Source organism: Centroberyx affinis, unplaced genomic scaffold (genome assembly GCF_046629955.1).
Source record: "Centroberyx affinis isolate AG114_WGS23_722 - 3 ecotype Tasmania unplaced genomic scaffold, CSIRO-AGI_Caff_v1 ptg000890l_1, whole genome shotgun sequence".
In the NCBI taxonomy this organism is placed as follows: Eukaryota; Metazoa; Chordata; class Actinopteri; order Beryciformes; family Berycidae; genus Centroberyx; species Centroberyx affinis.
In genome coordinates this window covers 1-11855 of record NW_027279479.1, presented here as the reverse complement: position 1 = coordinate 11855, position 11855 = coordinate 1, and the positions used below count along the sequence as shown (strand labels likewise).

At 44.8% G+C, this 11855-nt stretch overlaps 1 protein-coding gene across 1 annotated transcript; it reads right to left on the bottom strand.

Moving 5' to 3' along the window:
- Positions 1 to 776: 776 nt before the first annotated feature.
- On the bottom strand, positions 777 to 1782 carry LOC139645687 (kelch-like protein 10). Its single transcript, XM_071521473.1, has 2 exons — positions 1637 to 1782; positions 777 to 1341 (listed from the first exon to the last, which is right to left on the bottom strand). The coding sequence occupies exons 1-2, from the start codon at positions 1780 to 1782 to the stop codon at positions 777 to 779; spliced, it is 711 nt and encodes a 236-aa protein (XP_071377574.1).
- Between the last annotated feature and the right edge of the window lie 10073 nt (positions 1783 to 11855).

Genomic DNA, 11855 nt, shown 5'->3' with positions numbered 1-11855 from the left:
TGGACACATTTGTGAATATATGTCTCCCATCTGGTACACATGATAACAGGAATAGGCAGTGATACACACTTACACACTCTGCTTCAGCCTGTATATAGAACCTTTCATTCTCTGGTGTGGAGAAACTCCATTCAAGAATCTGACAGTTTAATGTTGCCTTGGTTCTCAACAAATGTAACTTCTCGTAGATCAAGACTCAAGTCATTTTTGTTAGTGTCTCCTGGTAAATTCATTGGTACTCACCCTGCTCGGTGATTTGCACTATTTGACCATCTATTAAATATTGCCACGAATAGTGAACTGAACAGTGAAACTTGCTTTGCCATGTGACAACTTGGCATTGTGTGTACTGGATGTAAGAAATGCAGATGTCAGGATGGAAAGCCTTTTTATAAGTGATTGGATGCTACTGTGTTGTAGGTCTACTGATGTTAATGAGCTATATTACATTAAGAAGTAACACTTGTAGAGATATAGAAGTAATCAGTATAATCAGTATATAATATAAAAGTAGTCAGCAGGGTGGATGCTCACTGTTATGGGGGCTTGAACTCTTGTCTCATAACACAAGGTTAACAAAGAGTCACACAACCTGAAATAACCTTAGAAATTATTAGAATAACAACAGTACCACTCCTGTTAGATGCAAAGAGAAATTAATTTCATTTATTAATTAATTACAAATGCCAGTCTATGCCAAGGTGGAGGGGGGGGGCCTGGGCTAAAAATAGCCCTATCCAGACTGTTAGACGGATCCCCCGGTCCCGCCGGCGGGCTCAGCGGCGCCGAGGAGCAACACGGCGTCGCGAGGCGCGGCGTACTCGGCCACGTTGGGTAGTCCATGCGCCACGGAGGTTGAGACGCCGTCGAAGCCTCAGACCACGAACAGCTGGTCGTCCCGCGGCTGCAGCATGGTGGGCAGGGTGCGGCACGTGTTGCTGGCTCACGTTGGGATCGTCCCGCAGGAGGGTATCCACCATGTCCAACAGCTGCTGCGGAGAGAGCATCAGGATCTCTTCAGAGGCTTCCTCAATGTGGTCCAGGATGTACTGGACGGCCTTGCGCCTCAGGTCGGGGCAGTAGTGGATGTCCACGAACTTCCAGATGCCGACACAGTTCTGCGGGCAGAGCTGCTCCTCCAGGAACTGGCAGCAGACACGTATGACGCCCATGAAGAAGAGCTGGTCCGCTGCCGCCAACAGCTCCTCCACGTTCTCCGCGGTCACGGGAACAGAGCCGGTGTAGGCGAACTCGATGAGGAGGCGCATCATGTTGGCCGACACACCGGGGATGTCGTACAACAGCTGCTGTGGGGATGACCAGCCGTGGGTGAAGAGAACGCTGCGGGATCAGGATGGAGAGGAAAACAGAGGATTATTTTGGGGATGATATAATCTGGCTTTGTATTTTAAAATTGTATTCTAACAAAGACCTCCAAATTAATGTTGACTGACTACTATTTGTGATGTGTTTGCTCTCTCTTGTGTTCATCTGTTTTTTAGGTCCTTTGTTGTTTGTAAAGCACTATGTGACAAACTATGTGTTTTTGTATCATTTTGGAAGCATGCTTTTGTTTTCCTCCTAATTTATAGAGTAGAACTTCACCGACATCTCCCCACCGAGATAACCAACTCACCGAAAGTATGGACTGCAGCCACAGAGGATGATCTTGTGGACGTTGAATGTGACGCCATCGACTCTGATCACAGCGTCACACAGTTTGCCCTCCAGACGCAGCTCATTAAACACCGGGTTGTTTGGTTGTTTGGCTCGTTCATTCATTTTGTTTTAGCGATCAACACAATATAATTGACTCTACTCTTTAGGTTGATTTTGTCCTTCTCGACAGGTTTCACCAGTTTGTCTGCATGTGACAATCATGAACCTTCAAGCATCTCTTGGTCAGATTCTAGAATCTCTTTACTGCATCACAAAGCCTCAAAATAAACAGAAATTAAAGCAGTGGATTTTATAGTAACACAGAAATACAACTAAAAACACAATTTCATTATTTTCATTATTTATTTTATAGTGTGACACCTTTTTTACTCCAACAACACCTTACTATGATGTAATTAAGGCCATGAAAATAGAATAAAATTGTTGTATGGAGATTTTTTATCACTATTCTTGCATTTTTGCTCCAAAGTGGGTTTTTGACTGCAGTTATAGTAATATATGCCAAAATGCAATAAAACTATTTATACATACATGTATAAACAATAATATAGCTTATTTTGTTAATTAAGCAAACACAGTGGGCCACTAGACATGCGTTAGGCTATTTTGATAAGTGTATGCAACTCATTTCTATGTTATATAAGTTTAAGATACATTTTGATGGTAGTTGTCATGTCTTATGGGAAAGACGGTCGATACGAGCTTCCCACTGGTAAATGCTGTTCACATCAGCTTTCAGGTGATAAACCGTATTAAAGAATACGTGTCACCTCAGCTTTCAGCTGGAAAATACTGCTGGTAATGGTAACCAAAAACTAACAATCAACAGGATTACATGTTTGCATGCATCAGTATCTTGGATAATGACAGATTATCCCAGGTAAATCCATAAATGGAGCACTTTCCAGGATATTGAGGGAATATTAGTGTGCCTGCCAGTGAAGGCAGCTAACACACAGTTGAGCGAAGAAGATTGGAGAGAAACAGAGGAAAACAGAGTTGGGAGAGGATTGGTGATACATTCCCCAGTAGGCTCATAGAGTTCTGGTGGTTAATGATTTTGTACCTTTTATGGCACGTACATACACACACACTCATATTGCAGCTCCCTCACAGACATACAGAGAGTGGCTGTTTTCTATTGGATCGCCATGGAAACGTTAAAACATTTCAATCTGTTCAGCATGAGTGAACTAAACTATGACTCATTTTAACCCCTCCCTAGACACCAAGACATACTTATGCACAGGCATACACACACACACACACACACAGACACATAACTACAACAAAACTCATCACACACAGAAATCATCTCACACTCAAACCATACAGCAAACTTTTAATGCTTTTATGTAAAGGGAGTCCAGCATGCCGTCTGAATTCTGACACAATATTTATATTAGTCATCTTCAGCTCCCCTCCACATAGCAGCCTTGTCTTCATCTGAAGATTAAATCCTTATAATTCTCCATAATGTCTGCAAAAGACATACAGCAAAAAGCTGTAGACTATCACTTATAACATATGATCTACTTGAGGAATGAACTTTCAAAGGCCATTTGAGTTGCACTTGCAGCATATAACAAAACCCAATGCATTTTTTCCCTCTATAGAGTTTTCTTTTGCTTATTACATAAAAGCAGAGGTAGGGCTGAGGTCTGAGTGACAGTAATATCCTGAGGTCGTGTGCCAGAGTTAGCCCAGGAATCCCAACAGACAGGTAATTAGGTGGGCTCATCACAGGAACTAAATGAAGACCGTGACCCACTGGTCCCTGACTATAGATGAAATAGACCTGGTGTATATGACAGTTTAATAGTTAGGTAGTTCATCGTATGACAATGGTTTGCACTGATAATTCTCTTCCTTTCTTACCATTTGGATAAAAATGGTTTATCATATTTGTTTCACCCCTCAAGAATCAAGTCTAGGTGGTGCCAGGAGCTTAGAGGGTAGAGAAGCAGGTTTGTGATCGGAAAGTCACCAGTTCAAACCTCTGGACTGGCTGGAAAAATCATGGGTGGGGAAAGTGAATGTAAAACAACTACTGTGAAGTATTGTTGAGCAAGGCACTTAAAAGGGGCAATAAGTACGATTTTTACTGTCCCAGAGCACACAATGATCCCCCGCCCCCCACTCACCTTTTCAACTGCTCATTGATGGAGGATGGTGCTACGAACGAGCGACAAGCCTCGCAAGACATTTCAGCTACGAAAGCTTAAAAACCTCATTCTCAATCCAAAAAAAGCACATGACAAAGCAGCATTATTATTACAGTATTTAGTATGATGATATATTACCTCACCTTCACTAGACTTTTCTGTTGGATCAATGCTCTAATTAGCCAGCTTACTTCTCTCTATTGTGAAAATGTGACTTTGTGTCAATTACAGGCTGCCGTAACTCAAGGGGACAGGAGAGGTGGGAGGTGGACATTGTGCTAGAGACTTAGGAGGAGATAAATTTCGCCAATGTTGTTGCAGTTCCCACTAGTTGCCGATAGAGATCAATAAAAGTCATAGATCAGGGCTCCTTTAACACCCTACTGGTCCAGTGGAGCAGCTCAGTGGCCACCAGTAAAAGATTGTGGTTGTACTGGGCAGCTCCCAGGTGTGAATGTGAAGCGGGGCGAACATGTAAGCTGAAAAACAGCCTACATGTTCAGTCAACTTTCCGTGGATAAAGATATTATAAATATTATGATTTTATAATACAGGAAATACTGCACTGTTAGCACAGAATGTAAGTTGAATGAAGGTTCATGTTGCTAATAGACAAATTGTATTGTAGACTGAAGTCACAGGTGTGTCTCTGTCTGTTCCCCCAAGGCTGCTACACCCCCTCCTCCTCCTCCTCCTTCCATCCTTTTTCCTCTCCAGCTCTTACCCCTGAGGGTCTACTCTACATTCAAACCAGATGAGCCAGTCCCAGGACACACACACACACACACTCCACCCCCTTCCGACAAGTGTCCCCCCCGACACACACTCACACACACACACACACACACACACACACACACACACACACACACACACACAATGATGTCAGCTCCTCTTGTCCCCACCACAGTGAAATTTAAAACACATACACACGTCAGAGGCCAGTGGAAGGACTTGTCTGTTGAAGGCGAGTTCTGGACAAGCCCTAAAGGGAACTGGCCCCTTGTGACTCACCCTACCTGTCTGCCTAATTGTGTTTGTGTGTGTGTGTGTGTGTGTGTGTGTGTGTGTGTGTGTGTGTGTGTGTGTGTGTGTGTGTGTCTGTCATGTTTAACAAGGGGTGTCCGGTTTCCGCCTCGCTGCAAAGTGACAGGAAAGAGACACTCCCTCTCTCTGCAGAAGAAGCACCAGAAGCTGGACCCTCCTCACCTTTACCTGTCCACCTCTCACCACTGGACTGCTCTGTGTTATTTCACTGTCAGATTTCCTTTTTTTTTATATCCTTTTTATACCTCAAGAAGAAAGCATTACCCCTGACCTCTCTGCTAAAGCTGTAAGGGTAAAGCCAGGTTTGCTATTTCTGTTCTGGCTTGTGGTGTGATCCAGAGTGGACAATCTGGTCTGAGGTGTCTGTTGTTTTGTTTTTTGTTTTGTTTTTTGTTTTTTTTCATGGCTGCCATAATGCTTCCTGACCCTGGGGTTCCCCTCCTGGGGGAGAAGGGGACGACTGCACCTGATCCCCGCAAAGGAGGCTAGGAGAAAAAACAAAGGAAAGCAGGAGAAAGGTAGGGAGGGTGGATGCACTTGCATTGACCGCAGTGCAAGAAACCAGCAATGCCCCGTGCTGCTTGAAGTAAAGGACTTAACACTGAGGCTCAATGCTAAATCTCAGGTGCCTGGAGAGCGAGGAGAGGCGACTGGCGCTGGAATGGTTCGGCTAACTCCTCACAGCTCTGTGAGAGGTGGGAGGAGAGGCTGGCTCTCATGCAGAGGGAGGGACTGACTGCTCAGAGAGCATGGAGCTTCATTCACACTGCTGAACACACACACACACACTCACTCACACACACACTCAGTAGCCTGTTCTCAGACAGAGGGAGAGACAGAGAGAAAAGAGGGGAGCCGAGGAGGAGAGGACACAGCAAGCTCGCTGAGTGAGTTGAATACAGTTATATGTTGTCTGTGTACTTTGACTTTGTATTTTTTTGTAATTTAGAGTTTGTGTGTGTGTATCTGTGTGTTTGTGTGTGTGTTCATGTTCTGCAGTCTTTGAATGTACGTGCATACCAAGTGTTTTTCCATTGCTATTTCTATCTAATTGAGCTCCTTTCTTTCTCTCACTCACTCTCCCAAGCACACACACACACACACACGTTTCTGCTGATGTGAACCACATGTGACACACACTCACGCACACGCGCACACATAGACACACACACACACACACACACACACACACACACACACACACACACACACAAATACAGACGCTGCAGTGGTCCAACTCTCCTCCCTGGGGCTTCTTCTCTACATACACACAAAAATGAGAGAATAGCAAAAGGGGGAGTGGGGGCAGACGGATGAAGAGAAAACTTTTAGTAGGACAATGTGGGAATGTGGGAATGGTCTTGGTACACTGTTGTAACAGCGGGCTCCAGTGTAGTCAGGCTCTGCAGCTCCTCCTCTTCATTTTTGTCTTTTTCTCTCATCTGCTCTGCTTTGATTCTCTCTTTTACCATTTTTTTTTTCATTTTCGTTTTTTGTAATAATCCCATGTGAGTTTATCCTATTCCAATTAATCTCTTTGCTCTAATTAATCTCCTCTCTCTCTTGGCCTCGTGCTCGCTTGCTCTCTCATCTCTTTCTCTTCTTCTCCCCCCTCTCATGCTCTCTTTCCCAGCCTGTCTCTCTTTCTTTCCATCTTCCTCTCTCTCTCTGTCTCTCTCTCTCTCTGACCCTGTTGATCTCATTGTTGTCCCAGGTGGTGACAGACAGAAAAAGAGAGAGACACTGAGCGAGGCGAAAGAGGGACAGAGGGGTTCACCAATCCCTGGGGGCGGGGGGGGAGGGTTCAGACCCGGCGACCCTTCCCCGAGTAAAGGCACGCTGAGCTGGGGTGAGGTGCCAGGCCTCAGCTCCCAGGACCGACATCCAGGATGTCCCGGAGGAGCTCCACGGGCGACCTGGTGCCCAGGGACATCTCTGAGATCTTAGCCCGGGAGGCGAGGGCTCAGCGCGGGCAGAGGAAGCCCGGAAGCTCCCTGGGACAGGCCTTCAGCTGGCTGAAGGGCAGCCGGAGGAAGAAGAGCATCGGCAACGGGGTGAGCCGGACGGGGATCGGGGCCACGGATGTCAAACTGGGATTTCAAAACCACGACCCTGCCAAAGGTGAGTGGGGCGTTACCTTACACTTACACTCTGTCCACAGCAGAATAAGCTTCAATTACAAGATCTACAAAAATGACAAGAAACCAAATATAAGGATTGCAGACATCAAGGCTGCAGTGCTCTTACAATATTCCTGTGACCACAGAACGATAATGTAAGAGCAAAGTTCTAGGAAGGGAATTAAATGAAGGAGAGAGACAGAAGGGATTTTTGTAAGACCAAGCAAAGTGAGTAGAGAGGGGAAATCATTCAGTGGAAGAGTGCAATGCAAAGTACTTTTTGCAGAGATGAGTTTTCGGTCTACGACGGAAGATGGGGGAACGAATCTGCTGCTCTGACTGGACTGGGAATCTCAACCCAAAAGGCGAATTCAACCTAAACCTAGACTAGAAACAAGGACTGTAATCTGTAATCTGTGATATCATTAAGAAGATATTTATCAGCTCCAGGGAATCAGACTGATATCATCAAGAGAGTTTGGGCTTTCTCCAAGGTCATAGGACTAAAAAATCATGTTTCAGGGTGGATTTTCCTTGCCAAGGTCAAGTTAAGACCATCAGCCACTCACTTGAGCAACACCGTGTTGAGTCCTGGTGTGTTTGTTTGGCAGCTCTTATAATTCTATTTTGTTTTGTCTGTCATGATATGATATTTCAGAGAGCCATGTGCTGACGGCTGGATTTAGATGGAAAGGTATGAGGGATTTCGTTATCATCGGGACATCAGTCTGTACATTTATGTGCTGGCAATAGTCACACACACACACACACTCATTCATGCACACACACACACACACACACATAGACACACAGGGGTCTAATCCCCTCTTCTGTTTACTGATGCGTTCGCTTGGTTGGCGGCACAGAGATTACCCACAGTCCCCATTTCCTGTTTTTGTTCCACCTCTAAAGCCGTCCCTTTCTCTCCTGCCAGTGAGTGTGTGTGTGTGTGTGTGTGTGTGTGTGTGTGTGTCTGTCACTATTGTCACTATCCAACAACTCATGTAAACCCAAGTTCACGATCTTTTCCAACCTGTTTTGTTCGATTTCCATTTTGAAATTGACATGTAGCGGTTGTGGTTTTTGTACTTGTTCCACCTAAAAGCAACTTCCATGATCCCTTGTTATGTCTTAGATTGTGGTTTCGCGAGGTCTATGGAGGACTATGAATACTGGATGGATAACAGGCAGTGACTCCGTTTGAAACCAAAGATTAACTAGTAGTACGGCTAATAATTCCCCAGCAGAGGATGTGGTCAAGGCTGATAGTAAGAATGTGTGGGAACCATATTTTTTTGGCAGTCATTCCCAGTGACTTTTCTGATGTTAAAACTGAACAAGACCAGTGTCAAGTGTGTCGAAAAGAGCTGATCACATTCAATCGTGGACGTCCAGCTGGGTTACAGTTCCAGGAGTGACTTTTAGTGAACTTTTGACCTCCTTTTGACACACACAGGAGGTCTGTACTCCGGGAAGTCCCATTTGATTCTGACAAAGGGAGCAATGAGTCGGTTTGACAGAGAGATTTGTCCTTTTATTCACCAATGTGAATCGCTGCGTTGTTTGTCTCACCTGTGTGTGAGATACCTCCTTGTTTGGTCTCTCTCCTGTATTCCTCTGTTCCTTTTGTCTCAGACGGAGGAAGAGAGAGCGAGGGAGGCCTGTTTTCCCAGCAGTTAAGGAACAGCGCATTGCACCTTTATTTTATTCCTTGCTGTTGTTTTTCATTCTCCCCGAACCCGCTGGGTGACTTTACCCCCCGACACCAGCCTGACGAGACAAAAACGCAGTCTGCACAAAGAAAGCTGTCACACAAACACATGCACACACACAAAAGCACACACACACACACACACACACACACTGTCTCTTCCCCAGACACATGCATACACATCCTCATATTTCCCTGTCTGCTAGCACTGACTGTCTCTGCTTTGTGTGAAACTACCATATGACTATCCTGTCTGACGGTTTTAGATTTATTTGATTTGATTTCACTGTCATGCCAAGCCCACATAGGCTTACTACACACATCCATTCATACTGTTCAATTAGTGTAATATTGAGCCTTAAAAAGTGACAAAAAAATAATTTTATTTTTTTCCAATGAAAATTCATTTGCACATACAAGGGATTTTACTGAATCAAGGACCCACCTTGTTTCAAAATATTGTCACTTGGTTCAAGAAGATTATTGAAACAGGTGAAACTGCATGGGAAACAAGTGAAATGACCTCTTCCCAATGACAGATTTGTTTCACTTGTTTTAAGGAAAATCAGGTTTTAAGACTCAATACTAAATTTAACTTGGATGCATTGTAGTGTACAAAGTTTGCCACCTAGAATCCACCCATCTGAGGCATAGCTCTAGTCTTTCATCATCGTCTAAAAAGAAGTTAGCAGAAGTGGAAGTTTTGTAGCTGTTAAGTCCACCTCTCAGCTCATCACATCAAGGATAGTAAAACACAAAATGAATTTTGTTTTCAGTTTCTCCCAAATCCCACAGCAGACTGATTCTGTCCTCTGATGAACCTGCTGCACCTTCCGGTCTCTGTAGCTAATGGTAATGAACCTGACCTAAACTGTGCGCAGAGATCTTTATGGTGTCCTCTAATGGTTTATATACATGTAGCCTGTGATGAAATATTTTGCCCTGGTGGATTTACATTGGCCGTGTCATTGCTGCATGACTGGCTAAGCTCTGTGGCTCAGTGAGCCAGAGCTCGGCCGTCCAGCGCTGACCACCCGCCCGCCCGCCATAATTTATAGAGATTCCTCTCCTATAAAAAAAAAAAAAAACACTCTTTGAAGTGCTGAATTCCTGGGAGCAGAGTATCAGAGCTCTATGTGTGTGTGTGTATGTGTGTGTGTGTGTGTGTGTGTATCTAGGTCTGTTAGTGTGCATGTGTGTGTGTGTGTGTGTGTGTGTGTGTGTGTGTGTGTGTGTGTGTGTGTGTGTGGCTGCCTGGTTGCCAGATTGGGGCTAGAGTTATGCGATAGAGAGGAGAGATTACAGCGAATCACAAAGCCTCATTCAGCCTTGAGAGGACTCTTAGGGAACACTCTCTCAATGCTTTTTTAATTAGAGCAACCCCTCAGCACACACACACACACACTCACACACACACACACTCCCCTCTCTCTGTCCCTGTCTCTGTCTCCCAAGTTTTTGCAGTCTCTTTGCCTATTCATTACCGCATATAACTGTTTTTGATTTGCTTCACAGTTCGCTTAATAGCCTCTATTCAGCACCACTGTGGGTGTGTTTGTCTTCAATGCTTATTATGTAACCACTGTATGTTTAAAGTTGCAAGTGGATGTCTACAGTGCTGTGTGTGTGTGTGTGTGTGTGTGTGTGTGACCCAGTGCTACCCTGTATCAGACGGTATCACAGTGTTTGTGTGTTAGCAGCATATTGCTAGGCTTAGGGCGGCGCCAACCCAGCGCCAGCACTCATTACATCACCTACACACACACACACACGCACTCGCGCACACACGCACACACACACACACACACACACAGAGAGAGCACTGCAGAGCCCCTGCAACTACCTGCTTTGTCCAGTGCAGCCCATCTTCGGCTGTTTCAGCGGTGAGGTCATTTTACACAATCCCTGGGATTCCATGTGTGTGTCTGTGTGGGTATTCATTGTTTTGGAGTGTGTGTGTGTGTGTGTGTGTGCGTATGCAGCTGTTTGTGTTTGTGTGTGTGAGCGTATGTGTGTGTATCTATGAATTTCACTGTGTCACAGAGGCAGGCCTTGTGAAGATGTTTATAAGGGGTTCAATTCTTTGCTTAAGTGTTTGTGTGTGTGTGTGTGTGTGTGTGTGTGTGTGTGTGTGTGTGTGTGTGTGTGTGTTTGTCGTGGTCGTGTAGATGCAGCACACCATTACGCAGATTACAGACCTGGTAGGGTAACAGAAAAGTAAACAGCTCCTCCACTCACTAGTGATTCACTCTACATTACATAGAGCCTTTGCTATATTACAGGCCACAACTCAGGACAACTATAATACACTGTGACAGGATGAAGGGAGTGAGCGGAGGGCAAAGAAAAGCGTGCGGTGGACAGGGAGGAGTGTGAATGTTTAATGCTGCCGCACAATGTCTCCTGCGGACATCATTCACCGCTCACACACACACTTTGATGAGCGAGGTAATTTCACCTGGGTAAACAGATACCTGCAGCCCTCATCCATCACCGCAGACCTAAAGTGTTGCCGGTGAGGTAAACGTCACCCGGGCGACGCTATTGTGAGGTACCGGTCGCTACGGCGACGGTACCGCGAGCTAACAATAGGGTCGGGTCTGATTGTGATGTCTATGTGGAAGAAGTACGTGAAACATTAATCCTCGTTCAGGTCACGCTTAATGTGATGATGTAGCATTATAGACATTTTGCAATGGAATGAAAGGGAGGATGGGAGGTAACAGAAAGAATAGAAACGATAATGAGCATTGGGTCACGACCCCAGTTATTGAAATCTGTGTGTTAATCAGATTTCATCTCACATGTTGATGCCGCCCTTATGTTCTGGTCTAAAAGATAGATAGCTATCCAGCCAGCAGCCTACAATTTGAATAATCCTAGTGACATGCACACACACACACACACACACACACACACAAACATTCACAGCTAAACACACTGTAATATCCCTATAAGGATTTACAGTGTGTATGTGGCATACACCTTCTCGTACTTTATGGTATTTTTTAACTCCTATGGTATCACTTTAATATTCCTATAATAATTTCCTATAATATTCCTATAGGATGCTATACATCGTTTATAGTTTTGCTGTTATATATTGTATCTGCTTAAATATCATAATATAAC

Excerpts from the sequence above, each read along its gene's own strand:
- LOC139645687 (XM_071521473.1), bottom strand. The coding sequence starts at position 1,782 with ATGAATGAACGAGCCAAACAACCAAACAACCCGGTGTTTAATGAGCTG. Across the intron at positions 1,342-1,636 it reads GGCTGCAGTCCATACTTTCG|CGTTCTCTTCACCCACGGCT; the intron begins GTGAGTTGGTTA and ends CTGATCCCGCAG.